The sequence below is a fragment of the Sminthopsis crassicaudata genome, chromosome 2, assembly GCF_048593235.1.
Source record: "Sminthopsis crassicaudata isolate SCR6 chromosome 2, ASM4859323v1, whole genome shotgun sequence".
Classification (NCBI taxonomy): Eukaryota; Metazoa; Chordata; class Mammalia; order Dasyuromorphia; family Dasyuridae; genus Sminthopsis; species Sminthopsis crassicaudata.
This window is the reverse complement of record NC_133618.1, coordinates 397,838,526-397,865,521: the sequence shown is the minus strand read 5'-3', so window position 1 is coordinate 397,865,521 and position 26,996 is coordinate 397,838,526. Positions and strand designations below refer to the sequence as shown.

Sequence of the window (26,996 nt, the reverse complement as noted above, 5' to 3'; positions counted from 1 at the left end):
AAAAAAAAAAAAAAAGTTTTATTGGAGGTTTTTTCAATGCTTCTTCCTTCATTTTCTTTTTCTTGTCTCATTGTTATAGCTAGCATTTCTAATGCAATATTGCTTCACTCCTGATCTTATTGAAAAGGCTTCTAGCTTCTCTCCATTACAGAAAATGTTGTTTCTTGGTTTTAGATGGATATTTAAAGATTGTTCCATTAATTTCTATGCTGCCTAATGTTTTTTAACAAAAATGTTCTGCCAAAAATCCTTTTCTGTGTTTATTGAAATAATCATATGATTTTTGTAGTTTTGCAACTAAAGTAGCCAATTATATTTGTAGTTTTTCCAATACTGAGCCAGCCCTGCACTCCTGGTATAAATCCAGACTGGTCAGAGTGTAGGGTCTTTATACTATATTGCTGTCATCTCCTTGCTAATATTTTTTTAATTTTTAACTTTTTTTGCATCAATATTCATTGTTCTATAATTTTTCTCTCTCTCTTTTTTGGGGGGGGATTCTCTTAGTTTAGGTATCAAAATCATTATTAATTCAGTAGTGTCTTTCTTTTACATAGTTTTCAAAGAATTTATGAGGTATTAATTCACTGTTCTTTAAATGTTTGGTAAAATTCATTTGTAAATCTGTCTGGTCTTGGGTTGTTCTGATTTTTTTAAGGTCTCTTAAAAATCTGTGGATTTTTAATTTTCTTTTAAAAGATTGTTCTGTGAATCTGGGATTTTATATTTTTGTCAATATTCATCAATTTCATTTCAAATGTCAGTTTTGTTAGTACATAGTTGGGCAAAAAAAAAAAAAAAAAAAAAAAAAAAAAAAAGCCTTCCCAAAAATTGTTTTTGTTTCTTCTTCATTAGTTGTGAATGTATCTTTTTATTTATTTTTGATACTAGTAATTTGGGTTTCTTCTTTCTTTTCTTTCTTTTTTTTTTTTTTTTTTTTTTTTTTGGTTTCTTCTTTCTTAAAAAAAAAAAAAAGAAAAAGTCAAATGAATTAATGACATCTATTTCATTGTGTTCCCTTCTTTCGCTCCCCCCTAAACCTCTTAACTCATAGTTTTATTTATTAGCTCAATTTTTATTGTCAATTTTATTCATCTCTCTTTTAGTTTTTGATATTTCTATTTGGGTGCTTAATTTGGAAAAGTTATTTGTTGGATTTTGGGAAGGAGAGTTGTTGTTTCTTTTAAATTCTATACCCAATTCATTGATCTATTCTCTCTCTCTTTTGTTGATATAAGCATTTAGATAGAAAATTTCCCCTAAGTATTTCTTTGGCTGCATCACACAAATTTTGATATGCTCTCTCATTGTTGCCATTCCCTTTATTGAAATTATTGATGATATAGTATTTTCACCTTTTTTTTGTTGTTGTTTGCTTGCTTTTTTTTTTTCCTTTCTCATTTTTTTCCTTTTTGATGTGATTTTTCTTGTGCAGCATTAAGTGTGGAAACATGTTTAGAAGAATTGCACATGGTTAACCTATACTGTTTTATCTGCTCTCTAGGGGCAGGGGGTGGGGGGAAAGGAGAAAAATTTAGAACACAAGGTTTTGCAAGAGTGAATTTGAAAATTATCTTTGCATGTATTTTGAAAATAAAGAGGTATTACTTAAAAAAAAAAAAAAAAAGGCATTAACATTTGCTTTGCCCTTTCACCAAAACTCCCAAAGAAAGATATTATTTATGGTTTCTATGATTTGTTTTTGGATTCCCATTCTTTAAGATTAAATTATTTGGTTTCCAATTAATTTTTAATCTATACTCCAAAGACTCTTTATTGAATGTAATTTCTATTGCATTGTGGTCAGGAAAAGATGCTTTAATTTTTGTTTTTCTGCATTTTGGTGAGATGTTGATGACCTAATGATCAATTTTTGTGAAAGTTCTATGCACAATTGAGAATAGATATCTTTTCTATTTCCACTTAATATTCTCCAGAGGTCTCTCATACTGAACTTTCAAAAAATCTTTTTTACTTCTTTCTTGTTTATAATAGATTTATCTAGGTCTAAGAAGGATAAATTGAATTCTCCCACTATTATAATTATTCATTCTTTCTTCTGTAATTCATTTACCTTTTCCTCTAAGAATTTAGATGTTATGCTATTTGATACATACATATTCAATAATTCATTAATTCATTGTCTTTGGTACCTTTTAGAAAGATGTTTTCCCCTCTTTATATCTTTTAATTAGATTTCGTTTTGCTTCACTTTTTCTGAGATCATGATTGCTACCTCTGTCTTTTTTTAAACTTCAATTGAAGCATAATAGATATTGCTCCAGTCCCTTATTTTAATTCTGCTTCAAATGTGTTTTTTGTAAACAGCATATTGTTGAATTCTGGTTTCTAATTCATTTTGCTATCCTTTTCCATCTTAGAGAAGAGTTCATCCTATTTAACATTAAAAGTTATGATTGTTAATTACATATTTCCCTCTCTCTTATTCTCTTTTATTTCTCTTCCCCTTTAAGAGTCTGTTATTCTTCTGATTACTACCTTTCTTCTTATTCCCTTTCTCCTTTTTCTTTAATCTCTTTCCCTCCTATTTCTCTGTTAAATAAAAGGAATTTCTGTATCTAACTCTGTATGTGTGTGTGTGTGTGTGTATTCTTCCCTTCTTTAGCCACTTCAAATGAGAGTCAAGTTCAAGTTTCACTGCTCCCTCACACTGAGCCCTACAGTGTATAAATTCTTCCTTACATGCTTCATTTATGTGAGACAACTTTCCCTATTCTTTTTTCTTCCTTTTCCCTCCCAGTACATTCCTTGTCTCCATCCATCCATTCTTATTTTGAGTACATCCAAATATAATATAATTGTACATATTAGATTTTTACCTCTAATAATAACAAAGTTCTAAGGAATTACATATATCATCTCCCTATATAAGAACATAAACAATTTAAACTTATATAGTCCCCTCTGATTTTGCACTCATATTTACCTTTTTTATGTTTCTCTTGAGTCTTGTATTTATATATAAAATTTTCTTCTCAGTTCTGGTCTTCTTATCAACAATGCCAGGAAATCTTCTATTTTATTAAACAACTATACTTTTTTTCTCCTGTAAAATTATACTTAATTTTGCTGCCTACATACATTATTCTAGGTTGTAAGTCTTGAACCTTTGCCTGCTAAAATATCATATTACAAATAGTTGCTAAATCTTGTGTTATCCTGACTTGGGTTTCACAATACTTGAATTATTTTTGGCTGCTTATGGTATTTTCCCCCCTTTTTTTTATCTGAGTGTTCTGTATTTTTGGCTATAATATTCCTGGGAGTTTTCATTTTTAAAATTTTTTCAGGCAGTGACTGGAGGTTCATTTTATTTCTATTTTGTGCTCAGGTTCTAAAATATCTGGGAAGTTTTAAAACTTCTTGAAATATGATGACTAGAGTCTTTTTTGTTCATGTGTTTCAGGTAGTCCACTGATTCTTAAATGATCTCTCCTTGATCTGTTTTCCAGGTCAGTTGTTTTTCCTATGAGATATTTAAGATTTTCCTCTATTTTTTTTTCAAGCTTCTGACTTTGTTTTATAGTATTAAAATTCTCATGGAGTTCTTAGATTCTATATGGCTGTAGATTCTAATCTATGCCTAAAGATTCTAATTTTCAAGGAATTATTTTCTTTAGTAAGATTTTGAACTTCTTTTATCTAAGCTGTTAATTCTCTTTTGATATTTTCTTATCATAGCTCTCATTTGGATTTTTAAAATTTTTAAACTATTTTTAAAAACTGTTCTAGGAATCTTAATGGACTTGTGTGCATTTCTTTTCCTTTGAAGCTTTGCTTGAATATGTTTTCCTTCTGTATGTGTCTGTGTGTTGAGCTTCCCTGTCACCACAGTAGCTTTTTATGGCCAGGTTCTGTTTAATTTGTTTACTCATTTTTCCAGCCTACTTTCCCCCCCCCCCCTGAGGCTGGGGTTAAGTGACTTGCCCAAGGTCACATAGCTAGGAAGTGTTAAGTGTCTGAGACCAGATTGAACTCGGGTCCTCCTGAATTCAAGGCTGGTGCTCTATCCACTGCCCCACCTAGCGGCCCCTCAGCCTACTTCTTAACTGTGGACTTTATATTCGTGCCAAATTCTGCTTATTTCTTGAGAGAAAGGGAATATTTGGCCTGAGGTTTTGTTCTTTTGCCTCCTTCTATTGTTTTCACAGCTCAATTTGGGAGCCTGCAAGTTTTCAGTACCCTAACATAATAAAATTCCCAACTCAGGTGTGGATTCATTGGCTTGCCTGTAGTTGAGTTTCTGTAGACTATTGCTGGATTGTCAACCTGATAGAAGTCACTGAAGTTTAGAGTGACTGTACTGTTGTTCCTTCTTTGATTTGGGACTCCTGCTCTAGTTATTCCACTATAGACTTGATAGTCAGATAAAGTCTACTATTGCATCCATGCTATTCTGCTCCTATGATTAGAGATGCCTAGATCCATTTCTGGAACTTTTTCTTTTTTTTTTTCAGTATAGAATTAGAGTAGGCCCACACTCTCTCATGACTGCTCCTCTTTACCCCAGACTCATCACCCAGAATTGGTTGATAACACTGGTAGATAGTACCCATTCCTATGTCCAATGTTGTAATCTCCTTCTTCCCTGGTGCTTTCTGCCCTGGTAGTCTGTTGGATCAATTTTTGTAAATGTTCCCTTTTTTTGTGTGCTGCTGCTGCTCATATTCCTGGCCAGTCTTTGCAGACTTCTCTGCCTGTATTCCTAATTTGTCCAGGGCTTCAAAATTGACTTGGTATGACTTTTTCTTGGCTTTCCAATCAGAATTTGGTCAGGCACATTTTTTTTTTAGATTATTAAGGAGAAGATATGATGAAAAACCTAGGTAAAAATGCTTCCTCTCACTTTGCCATCTTGACTCTGCCCTCAAGGATAAATTACAGCGATGATGTCAGAGGAAAGGTCGTTAAATAACAGTGGGAGTAAAGTATATGGTCTCAGAATTAAAGACATTAGAACTACCAGGAGTGAGAATTTACTAAAGGAGAAGCAAGGACTGGTTAACTTGAAACCTTACTTTTGATGCAATTTCTTTTCTTTTTCCCCATCCTAATCTATAGCATGATAGTATGAAAATCTAATTCAGAAATTTGGAATGAGAATTCAGATTTGGGATATAGTCTTGGTTCTGCCACTAGTTTACTATATGTCCTTGGATAAATTACTTCCCCTCTCTGGGCTCAGTAACCCCAACTGTAAAATAAGGTGAATAATCCCTATCTTGCTAAATGAACAGGAAAAAGCACTAGTCTGTGACTCAGGAGACCTAAGATCTGATTTTAGTTGTATCTGTCTAGCTATATGACTTTGAATAATTCTCCCATAGGCCTCAGTTTCTTCCTGAGTAAAATTAAGAGATTGGGTCTAATGATATCTAACTTTCCTTCCAGTTCTGACATTCTATGATTTAATCTATGTGGGGGTTGAAGAATGCATCCAGGAAGAGACCAACTAATTAGAAATTTGGACAGATGGAACAAACCTTCCTTCCAGCACACAAAGGGAACAGCCAAGAGCTATTTGTCAAAAACTTAAGAGGATTATTTTGTTCTCCTTAAACAAATTGTTCTTGGCTCATTCAGAATCAGAAATATGGTCTCAGATGATTTTACCAGTTTTTAAAGAGCAAAAGGTCAAAATCAGAGTTAAATAATTATAGGATATGAAAGTTTTGACCCCTCATCTAGGCCATAGATCAAACATATACCACCTCCATCCCTTATCTCATTTTAAGAGCCACCTCCAACCCATAACTTATTTCAAGAGCTTTTGGTCTATTATCCCCATGGAGTATCTATTTAGTAGTAATCAATATGGAGATACATTATCAGGTGTTCTACTTTTCTCATGACTTTCACACTATTTTCTCTTTTTTTTTAATGATTTTTTTCTATTTTTTTTTAATGTATTTTATTTTATTTTTACATGTATAATAACTTTTTAAATACATATTTCTTTATAAATCATGTTGAAAGAAAAAATCAAAACAAAAGGGAAAACCATGAAAGAAGAAAAAAACCAAAAGAGTGAATATAACATGTGTCCCCCGATCTGTTCTCTTTTTTATTTATTTATTTTTCTAGATTTATTTATTTTTTTAATACAAATTGCTTTATGAATCGTGTTGGGAGAGAAAAAATCAGAGCAAAAGGAAAAAACCATGAGAGATTAAAAAAAAAAAAAACAGAAAAAAAGTGAATATAACATATGTTGATTTATATTGTCTCCTTAATTCTTTTTCTGGATGCAGATGGCATTTTCTAAACAAAGTCTATTAAGATTGCTTTGGATCACTGAACCACTGAGAAGAGCCAAGTCTTTCATGGTGATCATTGCACATTCTTGCTATTACTATGTACAATGTATTCCTTGTTCTGCTTATTTAGCTCAGCATCAATTCAAGTAAATCTTTCCAGATCTTTCTAAAATTAGCTTGTTCATCATTTTTTATAGCATAATATTCCATTTGCAAGGGTCCATCCATTTGTTTTGAAAATGAAAAGCTTTAATAAAAAATAAATAATAAAAAAGAGAGTATAATGTGAGGGAAACTCCAGCAAAATCTTGCAAAGCCTTTGCAAAACCTTGTGTTCCAATTTTCCCCCCCTTCTCTCAACTGCCTCCCTTAGGTGTCAAGTTAACTAACATATGTTAAACATGATAAAAATATGTGTTAAACATAATATAGGCATACATATTTATACAATTATCTTGTTGCACATGAAAAATTAGATCAAAAAGTCAAAAAAAAAAAAAAGAGAAAGAAAATAAAATTCAAGCAAACTACAACAAAAAGAGTGAAAATGCTGTGTTGTAATCTACCCTCAATTCCCACAGTCCTCTCTCTGGATGTAGATGGCTCTCATTATCACAAGATCATTGGAAAAGGCCTAAATAATCTCATTGTTGAAAAGAGCCATGTTTATCAGAATTGATCATCACATAATCTTCTTGTCATATATCTCCTGGTTCTGTTCATTTCATTCAGCATCAGTTCATGTAAGTCTCTCCAGGCCTCTCTGAAATCTTCCTGCTTATCGTTTCTTATAAAACAATAATATTCTATAACATTCATATACCATAACTTATTCAGCCATTCTCCAATTGATGGGCATTCATTCAGTTTCCAATTTCTTGCCACTACAAAAAGGGCTTCCACAAATATTTTTGCACATGCCCCACACTTTTCTCAAGAAAGCCAATGTATTTTAGCCCTCCCCACCAAAGAACCAGAGATGTTTAGTCCAGAAAAGGGAAGGAATTGGGGGAGGGGATGATAATAGTTAGGTATCTTCAAGTATCTTGAAGACTGTCATGTGGAAGAAGAATTAGACTTTGTTCTGCTTGCTTCCACTAATATCTGACTATCTTTTGTCACTCTTGTCTATAACGTCATGTTTTTAATATTGGTTTTTAAAAATCAATTGTTTTTTTTAAATAAATTTGCATGAAATAATAAAGATAAAATAAGATAACCAAGAAAACATTGTATATAGTGACAGCAAAATTGTTTTAAGAACAACTTTTAGTGAATAAATAATTTTTGACTATTATAAATACCTAAATTAATTACAAAGGACATATAAAGAAAGATACTATTTGCATCCAGAAAAAGAATTGATAAATAGAAGTATATAGAAAATGATTTTACATATATATATATGTGTGTGTGTGTGTGTGTGTTTGTGTATATATATCTTTTTTTCATATATACACACACACATATATATTTGTGTCTAATGGTAGCCATGTTTAAGATTGGAGGGAGGGCAGAGAAGGAAAAAAAAGGATTTACATGATAACTTTATCAAATATTTATAAGGAAAGCAAGTTGTACATAATAGATTTGCAGTTACATGTGCAGTCATCTTTTTTTTTATTATACTGTTATAAAAATAATTGTTTTATTCCTTCAAATAAAATAAATTTTTAAAAATAAAAATAAATCAGTTATAGAAATACAGGATAGGGAAATACTGATAAGGAAGACCAGAATACTATTCATGAAAAAAGGCCTATAGTTTCTAGTAGACTGCAAATTTAAAATGAATCAGCAGTTTAATAGGGCAGCCAACAGGCAGCCATTGGGTCTGGAGTCAGGAAAGCCTGAGTTTAATTCCTGCCTCAAATATTTACTAGCTGCCACAAGTAACTTTAACCACTGCCCCCCTCAGTTTCCATCTGCATAAAATGAGAATAATAATAGCATTGTGGTTGTGGAGATAAAATGAGATAATATTTGTATTGTGCTTTATAAAACTTAAAGTGCTATGTAAGTATATGTGTTTTATATATGTATATACATATATATATATAAATGCTATATAAATACATATTATTGTGAGGTTAAATGAATAGAAGCCAAGTACCCAGAATAAGTAATTGTCTTAATGAACATAAACAATATTACTCTTTCTTACATTTATCCATTGGCTTCCAATGGACATTGCATGAGGACAAATATGAGGAGGGAGCAGATTCTAGACACGAGGAATAACTAATTTAAGAGTGAAGAGGTGGAGTGACTTGTGTGAGAAACTGAGAAGAAGCTAATTTGGCTGGACAACAAAGTTCTGGAAGGAGTATAATATTTTATGAAACTGGAAATATAATTTGGGGCCAGATTGTAAAGCACTTTAAGAATCAAACAAAGGAGTTCACATATGAACACAGAAAGAGTAGGTAACTAGAGTTTATTGAGTAGAATGTGACACTATTTCAGGAAAATATTTTGGCAGCTGGGTTGAGAACTAAGCTGGTAGCTAAGCTGAAGTTGTAGCTATGAGTAGAAGAAAAATATTAGATGCAAGAGATATAGGAGAAATGAGAAGATTTGGAAACTTGGGCAAAATAGACTGAACAATCCAGGATAATTTCTAGTTTATGAATCTAGTAGACTGAAAGAATAATGTTGGGGGGACAGCTAGGTGGCACAGTGGATAGGGCACCTCAATGCATTTAAGGTTAAGTGACTAGCCCAGGGTCACACATCTAGAAAGTGTTAAGTGTCTGAGACCAGATTTGAACTCAGGTCCTCCTGAATTCAGGGCTGGTGCTCTATCCACTGCACCACCTACTTGTCCCCAAATAGTAATATTTCCCACAGACAAAGTAAAGTTTGGTAGAGGCTTTGGGTGAAAGATATTTTTTTCTTTGCATGAATATGCTGAGTTTGAGATGTTTCTGAAACATCCAATAGGAAATGCCCTATAGGTAGTATGTGATATAGAACTCAAGAGAGCTCAAGAGAGAGCCTAGGGCTGGATATTCAGATATATGGATCTGCAAATTATCTGTAAAGGAATGAGAATTAAATTCCTGGAAGCTTATGAGAACAACAAAAGAAAGTGTATAGAAAAGAAAGGAAAAAGAGAGAAGAGAGAAGAAGAGAGGAGAGAAAAGAGAAACTCAGAAGAGGGGAAGGGAAAGAAGAGGAAGAGACACGCCAAGAGAGTTGGGAAATACCTATTGTTAATAGCCATGTATAAATGATGAGAGAGTGAGAAGAAATGGTGAGACAGATAGCAAAAGAAAATCAGGAGATGGTAGTGACACAAAAATAGAGAGGAAAAAGCATCTAGGATTAGAGAATAGTCAAATGTGTCAAATGAAATGCAGAGATAATCTGCATAACCGCCCCCAAACAAAACAAAACAAATAAAAAATAAAATTCCATCAGATTTGGCAAGTAATAGATCATTGGTTATTTTTGAGAGAGTCATTTCAGTTCAGTAATGATGTTGGAAGCCAGATTACAAGGAATAAAGAAGAAAATAGGAAGAAAAGAAATGAAAGTGATCAGTGTAGACAGCTTTTTCTAGGACACTGGCTAAAAAAAGGGAAGGAAAATATACAATGATAGCTTGAGAATAGTAGGGTCTAGTACAAACCTTTTAAGAATTGGGAGAGGTAGCATGTTTGAAAGCATTAAACAAGAAATCAAAAAATAGGGAGAAACCAATAATAATAAGTGGGGGAGGTAAGAATGATTTAGTGGATAATTTGCTTAAAAAGACGTGGGTAGATGTATTTGAAGGCAGATGAAGAAAGCTAGACCTTGCCAAGAACAAAAACCAATTTGTTATCAGAGATTGGAGAAAAGGAGGAGAGAATTTAGAATAATATCATGGAGTTTTGAGATGAATAAAAGAGATTAGTGTGCTCATAGTAAATGGCTTCAATTTTCTCAATAAAAAGGCAAAATCCTCATCTGAGAGGGTAGGGAGAGGAAGAATGGGAAGCTTAAGAACAGAAAAGAAGGCTTGGAATGGTTTTGTGGAGAGTAAAATTGGGAATCAATTAGGGCAGAATAAAAGAATTGCCTTGATATAATGAAGAATGAAGGCTCCATTGAGTTACCCAGCACAGATTTCTTGTGTTCTCAGTCAGCACTCTTTTATGACTTCCCCCAATTCTGTTCAGCAGCAAATGAGTAAAAACCAAGTAGGTGGAAATAATCCTGAAGTGAGGTAGCAAAAGGACAATAGGGCAAAGGGTTTAGGAATAGAGGGTGGTGTTAAACTGATTTGGTTTATTAAAGCATCAAAACTGAAAACGGAAGAAAGAGAAGTCAGAACATAGATAATAGTCTGAGAAATTGAGGGGTGGATAATCAAGATGAAGCAAAGAAGAGGCTTAAAAAAAGTAAGTATCAGGAAAACAATAGTAATAAAACATTTCTCCCATAATCTTATACTCTAATACTATTACACACAGCAGCAAGGAAATGTGAGCAAATTATTATAGTAGTCCTCCAGTAAAGAATCATACACTTGGGGAGAGATATGACTAAGGCAGTTCATATTATCCACAACAACTATTATTCATTCAGTCATTCTGTCATGGCCACTGCAATTAAGTCCTTCTAGTCTCCACTATCTCCTGAATTCTGTTCAAGCTCATGTTCATTGCTTCCATGACACACTATTCATCCATTTTATCTCCTGCTATCTCCTTTTCCATTTGCCTTCAATCTTTCCCACATCAGGGTCTTTTCCAATGAGTCCTGCCTTTTCATTATGTGGCCAAAATATTTAAGCTTCAGCACTCTATGTTTCTAATGTCTTTCACCTTTTCTTGGTTTCTTTGTGCTATTCCTGTTGGCTACCATGTTTTCTGGATAAGGTATTCAGTTAGGTTCCCTGGATCTGTTTCTCTCCCTAGCTCAACTTCCATTGGCTAATGCTGACTCTCTTTTTGACTAATGGAATGATAGACTGAATATTTGTAACTATCTTCTCCCTTAACCCTCAATTGGCCCAATTATTTCTGGATGTGGTTTTTCCTACTAGGTGATTAGCTCTGCTGTAAGATCCCATGGCTGAGGAGAAGGCTGGGAAGAGAGAAAAACCTTTTCTCCCAGCAATGGGCTTCTCTTCCCTCAGGAGCTGGGAGTTCCCTGATAGCTAACTACTCTCAGTGGACAAAGGGCACATATTTCAGAAGTACTTCTGGCATTGATTGTCATTTTAGGTAGTAGACTAAAAGAGGAGACCTCCATTTTTAGAAACATGGCCAATCCTAACACAGTCCATAGCTAGACAGGTAGTAAGCATTTTTTATTATGTGCCAGACGTTATGTTAAGGCCTAGGGATACAGATACAAGCAAAAAGAAAGGTAGTCCATTTTCTCAAAAATCTTATTTTCTCAGTCTCTTTCTCAAGTCTATACAATCAACAAAATAAACTAAGCCTCAGTTTGTAGCATTTGCTGATTTTCAAAGTGGAAGCAATCCCATTGAAAATTTAACAGTTGGGTCTTGGGAATCCATCTGAGCTGGCCTTGTTTGGGGGATATTTTAGGGTTTTATTGATGCCGTAGTTTTTACATCATAGTCATTCCCTAACAAACATCTCTCTGCACCCTCCATCCTCCCCCCAGTTGAAGCTTTCTTATGTAACAATAAATAAACAGGTAGACTAAACCAAGATACATAGTGACTGAATCTGGCAGGGTATAAAACATTTTGTATCCAGTGTTCCATCTTTATTATCTGTTCTCTAAAGCAAAGATTAGTTGATTAATCCTTGCAATTCATCATAGCTAAATTGGATTATGCCTTTGCTATATAAGATTCAACCTGAAAATATCAATCAATAGACATTTATTAGATACTAACTATATGCCAGGATCTGTGAGAAAAAGAGGGGATAGAAAAAGAGGCAAAAGACAATTCCTGCCCTCAAGAAGTTTATAATCCAAGAGATAATGAATATCAAAATGCAAAGTCCATTGCCTTCAGTCACTTCAGGATCCTCTTTATTATTTTGTCACATTTTACAGAAAAAGAGCAATGTTCCAGAAGATAGTGGATCAGTCTAAAACTTATGAGAATGAACAGGAGTGGACTCAATACATGATGTTGGAACAGACTCGGAAGGAAATTGTCATGTGAGTATTAATAGGACTTTTAAATTATTGATTCAATAGCTTTTCATAATCTTGCCAATGTTGCATTTTATCTTTTTTTTTGATGGGGGACAGTGAGGACTATTATGTTTGCTAATTTGGTAAATAATAGGGTAGCATAAGTTTGTCTTGATTTGCATTTCTTGTTATTGGGGGATTTGAACATCTTTTACTTTGGTTATTAGTTATGGGTATTTTCTAATTTATAAACTGCTCATGCCTTTTAACTATTTCTCAACTGGAGAATCTAAATTATTCTTTCTAGTAGTAGTGGAGAGTAGGCCAGTTAGCCAACAAACATTTATTAAGTACTTACTACATTCTCCCTCCTCATTTCTGCCTCCTGGCTTCCCTGACTTCCTTCAAGTATAAGATAAAATACCATCTTCTTTATCAAGCCTTTCCTGGTCCCTCCTAATTTTAGGATCTTCTCTATCCATCATTTTCTATTTATTCTGTATGTAATGATTAACATGTTGTCTCCTCAAAGGTAGGATCTTCCTTCCTTCCTTCCTTCCTTCCTTCCTTCCTTCCTTCCTTCCTTCCTTCCTTCCTTCCTTCCTTCCTTCCTTCCTTCCTTCCTTCCTTCCTTCCTTCTTTCCTCCCTCCCTTCCTTTCTTCTTTCCTTCCTTCCTTTTTCCTTCCCTCCCTCTCTCCCTCCTTTCTTTCTCCCTCCCTTTCTTTCTTTTTTTCTTCCTTTCTTTCTTTCATTCTTTCTTTTTCTTTCTTTTTTTTCTTCCTTTCTTTCTTTTTCTGTCTTTCTCTCTTTCTTTCTTTCTTCCCTCCTTTCTTCCTTCCCCCCTTCCTTGCTTCCTTCCTTTTCTTTTTCTTTCTTTCTCTAGTTAACCTTAAAGGAAAGAGATTAGTAGCTGGGGAAAGAGTGAAGAGTGTGGAAAAAAGCTTCTTACAAAACTCTAGGAAGAAAAATGTAGGACAGAGGGCATTCCAGGCATAGGGGATATCCAAAGCAAAGGCATGGAGTCAGGAATCAGATATACTGTCATGGAATTGCATTGTAGAGTAGATTGAGGGGAGAAAATGGTAAGGAAACTGAAAAAATAGAAAGGGGTGAGATTGTGTGTTAAAAGCCAAACAGAGAATTTTATAGTTGATCCTGGAAGTAATAGGGAACCAATGGAATTTATCAGGGGGAGGGAGGTTGAAATGGTCAGAGTTGGCCACAGATTAGATATATGACAGGAAGTTAAGAGCCAGAGTGCCTCAGAAGATGATTGTAGCTTCAGATTGTACAGTGATGAGGAAGTGGAGGGTTTGGGTAGTAGTATAGAGAGAAATAATAAGTTTTGTTTTGGATTCAAGATGTTCAATAGGTAAGACTGGAGACCGGAGTTAGGACTAGATAAATAGATCTAGGAATTATCAGCATAGAGATGATAATTGAATCCATGGAAGTTGATAAGATTGCCAAGCGGGATAATACTGAAGGAGAAGGGGAATTAAGTCTGCCCTTGGGAAACATTCCAAGTCAATGCACATGACTAGGATGAACAGCCAGCAAAGGACACTCTGAAGAGGTGATCAGAATAGAGAACCAAGAGAGAAAAGTGTCAGAAATCTACAAATAAGAGAATACATAGGAGAAAAGGGTGATCGATAAAGTTAAAGTTTAGAGAGAAATCAAGAAAGATGAGCCCTGAGACAAGGACATTAGACTTGGCAATTAAAAGATTACTGGTAACTTTGGAAAGAACAATTCAATTAAATGTTAAAGTTATAAGTCAGACTGCAGAAAGTTTAGAAGAAAAAGTTTAGAGAGGAGAGGAAATGAAAGCATGTATTGGAAATGATTTCTCAAAGAGTTTAATCATGAAAGGGAGGAGAAATATTGGGAATAGTCTGATCAAGTGGGATTTTTAAGGATAAAAGAGACACACTTGTGTTTGTGGGCAGCACAAAAGCAGTGAGTTGACAGAGAGCAAAAGATTAGTGAGAGTGAAGATTATACAGGGGATAATTTGCTGGAGAAGATGGATGGAATGAGACCACTTGGGCATGTAGAGGAGTTTACTTAGTCAAAGAAAACAACCTCCTCATGTGAGACTGGATTAAAGGAAGAAATAATGAGGGAAGAAATCTCAGTACTGCAAGATAAGGAAAGAATTCAACTCTTAGTGAATGGCCTTAATTGGCAAGGTGCATGGCAAGGTTCTCAACTGAGCAGATGAAGAAAAGAGGGTTCCAGGAGAGCCTTGAGGAAGAATAGATAAATTCACAATAGCCATTGTGGTGGATGGGAAGAATGAAGGTAAAAACTGATGAGCAAGAGAACTGGTTAATTATTTTCTCTTGGCTGGCCCCCACTCAGGTGAAGACAGTTCCGGTTCTTCCCAGCTTTTTAAGGCCCTGTTTTCTCTTTAGTCAACAAGGTCCATCTGAAGGAAGAGTTCCCTTTTAATCTTGCCACTGGAAGATATAATGAGAAAAGGGAAAGTGTTTGCAATACCACCTTGAATGACAGATTTGCTAAATTCAGTCTACACTATAAAGAGTCCCCATTCACTTGTACTTCTTTACTTTGAGAAAATTGTAAAAATATGAACCAAGAAAACATTTTATTCATCTTGAGATCCCATGCTGGGAATGGTCCCAGAAATTAGAGAATCCTCCTGTCTGTTAATCTGTTTCTGATGAATATATGCCTTGTAGTATAAAATTGTCTTTCTCTTTCTGTTATTACAGTTCTGGACTGTAATAAGTAAATCACTTAATCCCACTCTGTCTCAGTTTCCTCACCAACAACATAGAAATAATAGGGGCAGCTAGGTGGCACAGTGGATAGAGCATCAGCCCTGAAGTCAGGAGGACCTGGGTTCAAATTTGACCTCAGACACTTAACACTTCCTAGCTGTGTGACCCCTGGACAAGTCACTTAACCCCAATTGCCTCAGCAAAAAGCAAAAGAAAGAAAGAAAAAATAATAATAATGGCACCTACCCAATAATGTTGTTGTGAACACAACAAATAAGCTATTTGTATTTTCCCTGTTGGAAACTGCTTGTGCTGCTTAACTATTTTTCTGGGGAGAAGTGTGTATTAATTTCTAACAGGAGTGGTGTAAAAAGTGAAAATTTGTGCCAAATGTAACTTCTTCCTCTCAGATGCTTTTAAGCAAGCAAAACACATACAATCCAGTAATGCGATGGCTAAATGCGTTTTTATCTTAACACTAGCTTTTAGAGACTGAATAAAAATGAAAAAAATTAGTTTTGAAGGAAAAAAGAAATTAGCTTTGGAACAACTATATGTTATCCCTACAAGGAAAAGTGGAGAGGAAAAAACAGAATCTTTATCTTTTATTTGCTCTCCTCTGGCTCAGATTTTGTTTGGCTCAGACAAATCAGCATCTTACCAGACACCTTTTTTGGCCCTGGAGTCCAGTCCTCATTGTAATGGTTTTGCCCCCACCTGCTTTCCATGACTTGCTTCTCCAGTGAGTCTGTTTCTAGGGTCTAAGACCCCAATCCCACTTCTGGCACAGTTCTTCTCTGCCTTCATTTTTAAATGACCATAATGCAGCTGCTGAGGAATATGGCCCTGAGGTGGCAGCCCAACTCTGTTACATCCTCAATCAAATTCCTACCCTTGCTTACAAGCCTTTTCCTCCTTTTCTCTCTCTCTTAGGAAATGAGAGGAATGAAGTCCTCAAAAGAGACATACTTGGGGAAGGTGTGCATATCAGTATTAGACAATGGATTTCAATATCCCACCATTATTTTATATATCTGTTCCTTATGGATTCTGGAAGCCATTGAATATATCCACTGCAAATATTTTCCCTAATCTGTTTAATTTAATTTATTTGCCTGAAATTCACTCTCTCCTCATTTCTGCCTATTGAAATCTCTCCTCACCTTTCCTTTAAGGCAATCCAGGTGTCATCTCTTTTCTGAGGTATTTCCTGATATCTTCCTTTCCAATCTGGCCTCAGATACTTACTAGCTGTGAGATCCTGAGCAAGTCAGTTTACCTCTGTTTGCTTCAGTTTCCTCATCTACAAAATGAGTATTTAATAGCACCTGCCTTTCCAGGGTAACTTGTTATTAAGATCAAATAAGATAAAAAATATGAAATTTTATAATTCAGTGCCTGGCACATAGTTCTATATAAATGTTATATTGTTATTATATTGTTTCCTCTCTATCAGATAATAAGCTTATTGAGGGTAGGGACAGTGTCTTATTTCACTATTACATCATTGTTTAATTTAATCTCATTGAATTCTGTATCAGTTTCCATTTGGGAACCTGGGAGTTGAGCCCATACTATGTCCTTTATGGCTATTAATCATTGTCTTGTGTCCCCAGGGCAATGATGATGACTGCCTGTGATTTGTCTGCTATAACCAAGCCCTGGGAAGTTCAGAGCAAGGTACATTTAAACATTTTCTTTTGGGGAGAGGGTGATTTGGGGGACCTCTTCTTGCCCTTTTCTCCTAGAGGTGTTGGGGGCCCTATCTTGACTCCCTGTTAACTTCAAAACTGAGACAGCATTTGCAATCACTGAATACCCTTAGAAGAATCTAATGTTTACTTGGTGGATTCCGGACACAAAGATCACACTCCAGGACTCTCATTAACCCAGAAAACCTCAACTGTATGGAGCTCTTTGTTGGGATGATCTGGAGTCTTTACCCTTTTATTGTTGGCAGGTGGCTCTTTTGGTGGCTGCTGAATTCTGGGAACAAGGAGATTTGGAGAGAACTGTGCTCCAGCAGAACCCTATTGTGAGTAGAAAATAGATATCTAGGAAGTCTAGAGTAGGGGCAACTAGGTAGCACAATGGATGGAGCATTGGCCATGGAGTCAGGAAGACCTGAATTCAAATTCAGCCTCAGACACCTAAAACTTAGCTGTATGGTCCTGGGCAAGTCACTTAACCCTAATTGTCTCTCCAAAAAAAAAAAAAAAAGGAAATCTATTTGATCTATGATCACACAGCTAATAAGTGTTGAGTATTTAAGTCTGGATTTGAACTTAGGTCCTCCTACTTCAGGAAAGGTGCTCTATTCACTAGCTGCCTTAAAAAAGAAGTCTAGGTTCCAAATGATCAGTGATGAACAGAACCAGCCACACTCAGCAAAAGAACACTGGAAAATGAGTGTGGACTGCTTGCATTTTTGTTTTTCTTTCCAGGTTATTTTTACCTTTCTAAATCTGATTTTTCTTGTGCAACAAGAGAATTGTATAAATATGTACACATATATTGTATTTAAGATATGCTTTAACATATTTAACATGTATGGTACTATCTGTCATCTAGGGGAAGGGGTGGAGGGAAGGAAGGGAAAAGTTGGAAGAGAAGTGTTTTCAAGGGTCAACGTTGAAAAATTACCCATGCATATATTTTGTCAATAAAAAGCTATAATAAAAATAAAAGAGTCAATTAGAGAAGAATAAAAGGAATATTATGCAATAGCAAGAGCCCGTTCCTAGATTCCTATCCTAATAATTCAACTGAATGCTTAATTTAATTCTCAAAAATAAAAAATTAAAATTAAAAAAAAAAAAAGTCTAAGGTAAGGAATACTGCCTATAGAGTAAGAAAGGCCTGAGTTCAAATCTTGCCCTCTGACACTTCCTAGCTGTGTACCCATGAACAAGTTATTTAATGCCTCCTGATCCCAGTTTTTTCATCTGTGAAATGGGAATATTAGCAACTAAAAAGATAAAGATCAAATGAGATACATGCAAAATGTTTTGCAAACTTTAAAACTCAATGTAAATGTTAGCTATTACTATTATTATTAGAGATAAAAACATACTCCATGGCTACACTTCATGGAAAAAATATGCACAACCCAAATGGACCTATATATAGTATTATAGTACATATAGTATATATATATATAGTATATAGTACATATAGTATAAAATCACTAGGTCTTCTTGCAGAAGAAAATTATCCCTAAGTTTCTTTAAAAAAAAAATTGAGGGAACCCAGTATTAAGGTGGTATGGTAGGGGGAAAATGGCAGGTTGAAATTAAAGGACCTGGGTTCCAATCTCAACTTTGCCACTATTAATGAGATGATAAATGTCTTGAAATTTGGGGGTATCAATGGTCTAAATATGGCCCCTTTTAGCTTTAAACTCTACTATGTACATTTTATAGGTGGAGAAACAGGTTTCAAAAAGTTGAATAATTTACCAATGGGCTGAGATCTCTCCCAGCTCTAAATTCTACCATCTCGTTTTGTCCAATGTAAATCTTCCCATACCTCCCTTCAACCCTCAGATTCTTCTGTCCCTACTTCTATTGAACTAGAACTAGAATCTACCAAACCTCTTAGAGGTTCACTTATTTCCTGAAAAGGAAGATGAATATAGACCTACTTACTCCATAAGAATCCATTCTATACTGTGTTTATATCATAAAGGGAGGCCAAAGTGTTTCTGTCTTAGGTAGCATAAAGGGTGCCTTCTGATAGCCTATGTCAGCAGAGCCTGAGGTCACCCACCTCTTGCTTCTGCTATTTAATTTGGATCAATGAAAGTTAAAGGCAAGTGTCTTTTACCATAGCAGCATAAGTGTTTTATTGTTGTTTTTTTTTTTTTTTTTACAATTCTTTTAATTTTAAAAAATGTATTTCTTTCATATGTGCATATGTAGGTAGTATATACGTACATATGTATGTATCTTAGCCATTTCCACATACATCTATAACAACCATTTCCAACTAAGTCTTCCCCATCTGACCATAAAGGCCACATTTGGTTCCTTTTTTTTTTTTTTTTTTGCCCTCTGGTGAGTTTGTGAACAGGAGAAGAGCTGACTCCTGAGACAACACATGGGGAGAATGCTGAGAAGCCTTTGGGCCTTGGGGAGAGCTGAACAGGGGATAGTTCTGTAACTAAGAAGGAATAATGTGCTCTACCTTCTTTTCTCCACTCTCTGCTGATAGCCCATGATGGACAGGAATAAAGCGGATGAACTTCCCAAGCTGCAAGTTGGTTTCATCGACTTTGTCTGCACCTTTGTCTACAAGGTGGGTCTGACCTTCATCCAGTGCAGGAGCCTGTTTTCCAGAAGCACATTTCTGCCCCCTTACTTCATCCTCTTCCCAGATACTCAGAAGAAAAAAGTTTTTTTTTTTTTTTTTTTTTTTTTTCATGGCCTTCAACTGCTTTCACATGTGTCCCAGGGCTGTGAGAAAGGTGTCCCTAACACAGGCAAAGAAGCCCACATTGAAGGGCTGGGAATATGTAATCAAGGATCCAACTGTGCTGACTTTGCATCATGGAATCCTCATTGCCTAAGCCCTTTGGAGTAAGCCTGTGTCTTGTAGAAAATCCCACTCAGTGATTCAGCCGGGAGACATGTGCAGCACAGGGTGACAGAGATACACTCGTGGTAAAGGCCATCCAGGCAATCATCATTTCCAGAGCTCAGGGGCTCAACCAGAGATCGAACTTGGCTCTTCTTCTGGACAGAAGCTAGATTCTGTACAAGGGTCAGTTGACAAACATGGGAAGTCAGGCCTGGTTTTAGCCTAGACCAGGCTGCCTTGAACTTGTGGATTTGTTTTTCCAATATCCTGGTCTCCTTTGTAATTATTTACACACACACACACACACACACACACACACACACACACACACACACACACACACACACATATATTTGCAAACATTAAAACTCACTATAAAGGTTCGCTATAACTATTATTATTAGAGATGAGAACTCACTTCATTGCTACACTTCATGGAGAAATACACACAATCCATGTGGAACTAAGTATATGACATAAAATTTACAGATCAATGTGACTGTCATCTTGCAGAAGACAATTGTCCCTAAGTTTCTTATAAAATATGAGGGATCCCAGTGTTAGAGGTGGTATAGTGGGGGGAAATGAGTACATATATCTATATCTATATATACATACAGACACACACACACACATATATATATATATATACATATATACACACACATATACATATATATGCATATATACATAGACATACATATATTCTTTGCATTTGAGAAAAAACATATTCTGGGAAAATGACCATTGACTTTTCCATATTGCTAAAATGGTCATGATATAAAAAAAAAAGTTAAGGATTCCTAACTAAAAGAAAAAGAAGTTCTTAGCAAATAAAGAAGTTATTAGCAATGGCTGCTGTCCTCCTGCCCCACGGATCAATTGCTTGCCTTTCTGTTTGTGGTTAACAAGGGAAAGAATATGTGATTTGAGAGCAGACCTCTGTTCAAGTCTTGGTTCTGGGACTATGGACAAGCCATCATTACCTGTTTTGATCCTTGGCTTTCCCTTCTTTAAAAGGGAATAAAAAATAGCATGGCATAGAAGGCAGGAAGAACTGCACTCTAGGTTTTCTTTAGATACTTCATAGCTGGATAACCCTAGGCACATCACTTAATATCACTCAGCCTCACCATTCCCATTTGTAAGAGAGGTATAATAATATCATCTCTCTCACCATTGTTGTGGGGAGCACACAAAATAAGACATAAAGCACTTTACAAACCTCACAATACTATAGCGCTGTCAACTATTTATTATTATTATTATCATGTTTATATCTCTTTTCTCTTTTCCAGGGCAGGTATGAGGGAAAAGGGCTTTATAAGCTGTGAAATCTTTATAAATGGGGGTCCTGAGTTTTATTATTAAGATTATTTTGGTTTCATTTGATCTTCACCACACATCCATAATATCCAAAAGCCAAAGGAGTGAAAAGAGTCATAGGAGCTGAGTGTGAATTTCAGCCCTGCTCTGTAGTAGTTCTATGACTTTGGACAAAGTTGATTCCCTTTTCTGACCTAATTTTATCAAATTATAAGATGAGGGAGTATGGCTATCCCATTTATAGGCCCTCTGTAACTCTAAATATGATTATCCTTATTTTTACAGATGAGGGAATTGAGGCTCAGAATCTATGAGCGGCCTATTGAGGCCATGGAAGCAGCCAGTGCTTTTTTTTTTTTCTTTCTATACAAAATTCTGCATGCCCATAGTTAGAGGGGAAAGTAGTTACATAGGATATCCAAGCATCCTACAGAAGGATAAATAATTTATTAAGATAACTCATAAATTTACAATTGTTAGCTTAATTTTATTAAAAAGAACAGATAGTCCTTGGTTATTTATAAAAGTATTTAACTACAAAGGTTTATTAAGTGCCTGTATACAAGGTCCTAGACGTTAGGGGTATAAAGGTATATATAAAAAAAAGTGTCTCTTCCCTAGAAGGGTTATTTTTACTAGGAAGGATATGTGTGTGTATGTATATAAAATGTACATATAAAATATATTAAAAATATACTCCCACACATACAATACACACATGTGTGCATATCCATACACATGTATATATACTGCAAACATGTATATGTTTATACATGTATACATCCATGTCCACTGTGTACAGATATGCGGTTTTCCAAGAGCAGGAGATAGGAGGGGTTCAGAATCAGCAAGAGAGCAGAAGTCAGGAGCCCTGAATTTCACTCTTGGTTCCATCATTAATTTGCTGTGGGATGTTAGGCAGTTACTTTACCTTTCCTTGGCTGAAAAATGAGATAAGTTCTAGGTACATTTTAAGAGGAACTCTGACAGACTGGAGTATATCCAGGGAAGGATGATCAGAATCTTGAGAGAACTTGAAACTGTACCATTGGACTAGAAGGCATCACTATAAATATTTGAAAAACAATTTTGAGGAAGAGAGATTAGATTCCTTTGGCTTGACCTTAGAAGGCAGAACAAGAGCAGAGGGAGAAGTTATAGGGAGGCCTCTGTATAAGGAAGAGCTCTCCTACAGGAGCAGGTCCATTCCTCCCTTCCCTGGAATAATGCAGCATGGGAAGCTGCCTGATAGCTGCTCCTTGGGCCTAAGTGACAGACCTCATCTTGTCTTCCAGGAGTTTTCCCGGTTTCACGAGCAGATCACCCCCATGCTGGATGGTATTACCAACAACCGCAAGGAGTGGAAGGCCCTGGCTGATGAATATGAAACCAAGGTGAAAGCCCTGGAAGAGGAGAAGCAGAAACAAGAAGCAGCTAAGCAAGGTCTGTAGGGGCTTGTGGGCTCTGAGGGAGGTGACCAGGGCTGTGAAGCAGCAGCAGGTCTGTTGGAAAGCAGAACACCTGAGGCAGAAAATGGGTTCAAATTCCAGTTTTGCTGCTTAATCCCCAGGCGGTCTGGGCAGACTAATTTTCTTCTCTAGTCTCAGTTTCCCAATATGTAAAAAAAAAAAAAAAAAAAAAAAGGTGGGAGTGGGGGGGGGGGGGTGAGATAGAACTAAATCTAAGCTCCTTTCTGGCTCTAAATCTATGATCTTTTTTCCTCCCTTAAGTGAGGAAGCTGCTGCTTACTGTCTTTACTTCCCCAAATCTAGGGAGTTCATGGCTCCTAGAGGGGTGGGGATGGTGATCTAAGGAGATAAATTAATCAGCTCCACAGCTCTCACCTTTTTCAGTTTTCAACCTGAGAAAAGCAATACTGCTTTTAAACCTTCCATCATTTCTTTGATGTGGATACCTCCTACAGACCTTTTCACACCTAAAGAGAGGGATTTTTTGACCATAGCAAAAAACATCATTAAAATTATTCCCTGTTGGCTCAGCTCCTGATGATGAGCCAGTTTCTCCAGGCTTACCTACTTTGGCATTCAGATTAACAGACAAGAAATCATTTCTATACCGTGGTGAGATGAAGGAAACTCTGTTGAAGGCTCCAGATAAGGACTGGGCCTATGATTGCATTGGTATTTAAAATTTCCTTTAAAATGTTAAAAATAAAATGCTAGTCTAACACACTGCTCTGCAAAATATATTCTTAAATTTCTGAAGTCAAGCAGCAGTCCTGTTAAAAGAGGTGGGGAAGGAGAGGAAAGGAAGAGTAAGAAAGGAGATGAACTGAGGATTTGGTGTGCTATGCTCCTGAGAGAAAGAGGTCTGCCAGAAGGGAAGGAGAGTGGTCTTGACTATTATTTCTAATCAAATGTGATAATATATATGTAAAACACTTTGCAAAAATATTAAAGTACTATTTCAATGACTATATATGCTAAATATATTTATTATTATAATAATTATACATTATAATACTATACTGCACATATAATACCTAATGTTATGTCACATCATATTATATGATTATATAATATCTAATTAGATGTCATATCCAATTATATAATACATTATTACATAATATATTGTTAATATAATTATTATATCACAATAATATATTGCCTACATGTTATAATATTATTATATGTAATTTTATATATGAATGTGTGTGTAGGATAAGGAAACTGAGGCTCAGTTAGGTGAAGCTGTTTGTTTCAGGACACACAGGTAGCATCCAAGGCGGGATCTAAAAGCAGAACTTCCAAATAAAAAGCCAGTTCTCCTTCTACTGGTTACAATATTGGAAGCCAGATTTGCATGGTTCAAGGTCATGCTACTAGTATAGATGAAAACTGGAATTTGGAAGATCTGTCTTTGATCTTCCATGATGCTCTGACATCATAGAGGAATGGTTACAAAAGTAACCCTACCAGAACTTCAAGTTTTTAAGTGTAGTACTTTAAATATTTGGGAATATTTTTACAGCCATTATTCACTTATCTTTACAATCCCATGATCATGACAAACATGGCACTTTATAACCTTATTATGTATTCCCACTTCATAGAGGAAGTCATGGTATATCAATAAAGGGCCTAAATTTCAGGGCCTGGTGTCAGCATCAACTCTTAGGCAAATTATTTAAATCTCTGAGCCTGTGTTCATAGCTGTAAAATGGAAGTACTAATACTTGCCTCACCTACTTCACAGTCTTGCTGTAAGCAATATGCTGTGTACCTTAGAGTGATACATACAAGGAAGTTATTCTTGTCATTAATATTATTTAAACTGAAAAAACTAGGCCTCAGAACAGCTACAATAAGACACAAAGAAGGGTAATAGCCCAGTTGGGACTAGAATCCAGGCCCTTGAAAGGTCAATTGAATGTTTTTGAACATTTTTAAACATCAGTATTCTGCAAATATTCATTAAGCAATAAAGAATCATGTGTGCAGAATATCATGTTGGAGACTGAGGAGGATCCTAGGTGCTAGGTGCTGTTGTAGCATATAATAGTAGTAGGGTTGGCCCTCCAGTCACTATAACCATCTGCTTACATATACTTCTTAAGTAGAATTTTTAAATGGCCCTCTTATTAGAAGGGAGGGCTGCAAAATAAATAAATAAATAAATAAACAAACAAACAAACAAACAAACAAACAAATAAATAAATAAACAAACAAATAAATGAATGAATGAATAAATAAATAAATAAATGAAAGTCATAATGTCCTGTTCCTAATGAGAAATATTATTGGGGGATATAAGAAAATCAGTGAGCATTGAACTCAGTTTTTTCTTCTATATAATGAGATTTGCATTTCCTATATCATAGAGGACAGTTTAATCAAAGGGCTATGTAAGAATGTCCTTGAATAAATATGAGCTATTCTTATGTTTTGAGACTCTGGATGTGCTAGATATTAGCCAGTTTCTCTCTGTTGTTCCATTCTTACTCTCAATTGGCTGTGATCATTTGTATTTTAAAATTGTTGTTCTATCATTTCAGTCTTTGTGATCCCAGTTGGGGTTTTCTTAGCAAATATGCTGGAATGGTTTGTCCATTCTCCAACTCATTTTACAGATGAGGAAATTGAGGTAAACAGGATTAAGTGACTTACCCAGGGTCACTCTGCTAATAAATATGAGGCTGGATTTGAACTCAGGTCTTCCTAACTCTACTGCACCAATTAACTGCATTTTAAAATAGGGTCCATTAAGATGGAAAAACCCCAATCCTGGTTGCTTTTGGGAAGGAAAGAAGGAAGATAGAATAAAGAACTTAATTATTAAAAAGTAGAGTGATATGGAAGAAAGTAAATTTCCTTTCTAAAGAGATTTAGATCAAAGAAGTTTTAAGTCTAGTTCTATAACTATCTGGGATATCAGTTTTCTCACAAGTTGAGGAGCTCGGGTGAAATGAACCTCCAGGTTCCATTATTGATAGAAATAAGACCAATATTTGAGGATTATTTCTTGTTCCCTGATAAGGAAGGTTCAGTATAATAATCAAAGGGAGCAAAGAGCATGGGTTGTTGGGAAATACTTCCTCAGGGTGTGCCAGAGCCCTGGGCTTTTAGGCTTTGATGATAAAAATTACCGTAACATCAAAGGTAATTTACAGACTGAATTTAAATGAGAAAAGACTTGTGAAATTCTTTACAAAGTTTAGGGTCCGATATAAATATTAGCTATTTTTATTTTTTGCCAGTTCAGATACAAATAGGACTTTTTTTTTTTTCTCAGAATAGACAAAATTATATAGAAACTTTCTTGAGAAAACACCACTAGCAAGACCAAAGGTGCTAAATAAGTTAGTCAATAGAGAAGGGCTTGACTTTCTGTACTAAGTCACCCAGCTTTCCCCACCCACCCCACCTTCTCCCTTTCCTCCATCTTTATCTAGATTCACAACTCTAGGATGAATGATCTTCTCTACTCATTCTAATCCCCAATCAGAATTTATGAGATTTTAAGGGCAGGGTAGGTATTTGGCTATTGCAGTGGGTGAGGCTGGGTAAAGTTCTCAGAACTTGGAAACCTGATCTACTGAAAGCAGCTTGGCAGAGGAGGCATGGAAAATGTCTGATCGAGATGGCCCTCAACTTCCCTCTGTGTTCCTCACAAGCATAGGACAGAGAATAAAAGAACTAGTTCTGGAATTGGAGGATGTGGGTTCAACTCCAACCTTTAGCAAAACATTTAACTTTCCTAGTTTTTTAAACTTTTAACTTTCCTTAGTTGCTTTGTTTTTATTTTTGTTTTTTGGTTTTTTGTCCATAAAAGGGGCCGTAAAATTTTGGCCATACATTTAAATTTTTTTTTTTTTTTCCTGAGGCAATTAGGATTAAGTGACTCCCTAGGGTCCATAGCTAGGAACTGTTAAGTGTTAAGTGTCTGAGACCACATTTGAACTCAGGTCCTCCAGACTTCAGAGCTGCTGCTCTATCCACTGCGCCACCTAGCTGCCCCCCTTTTTTTTCTTTTTCTTTTTTTGCTGGGACAATTGAGGTTAAGTGACTTGCCCACGGTCACACAGCTAGGAAGTGTTAAGTGTCTGAGACCAGATTTTAACTCAGGTCCTCCTGACTTCAGGTGCTCCATTCACTACACCATCTAGCTGCTTCTATCTATACCCCATCTATACTCCATATGGACTAATGGCCCCTGAGCATCCTTTCTGGTTCTACATAAATGATACAAAGCTATGGATTTCCCTGGGGCCAGAGTTGAGTTTCCCTCAATTTCCTCATCTATAAAATGATCTGGAAAAAGGAAATGGCAAGAACACCCAAATGGAGTCATGAAGAGTCAGACAGGACTGACCAACAATATGGAATTACTCTTGTTTGCAAACAGGGTCAAGTGACTTGCCCAGATTCACACTACTAGCAGATGTGTAAGGCTGGATTTGAACTCAGGGTTTCCTGATTCCAAACCCAGCAT

At 35.7% G+C, this 26,996-nt stretch overlaps 1 protein-coding gene across 2 annotated transcripts in view; it reads left to right on the top strand.

Annotated features, from left to right (window-relative positions):
- PDE6A (phosphodiesterase 6A) overlaps window positions 1–26,996 on the top strand; it is a 93,861-nt gene that overhangs the window by 60,742 nt on the left and 6,123 nt on the right. For both annotated transcript variants that reach the window (XM_074291752.1, XM_074291753.1), the window contains exons 17-21: window positions 12,306–12,413; window positions 16,757–16,820; window positions 17,101–17,175; window positions 19,353–19,436; window positions 22,340–22,487. In XM_074291752.1, the coding sequence (XP_074147853.1) occupies window positions 12,306–12,413; window positions 16,757–16,820; window positions 17,101–17,175; window positions 19,353–19,436; window positions 22,340–22,487 (479 nt within the window). The remainder of the gene's footprint in view (window positions 1–12,305; window positions 12,414–16,756; window positions 16,821–17,100; window positions 17,176–19,352; window positions 19,437–22,339; window positions 22,488–26,996) is intronic.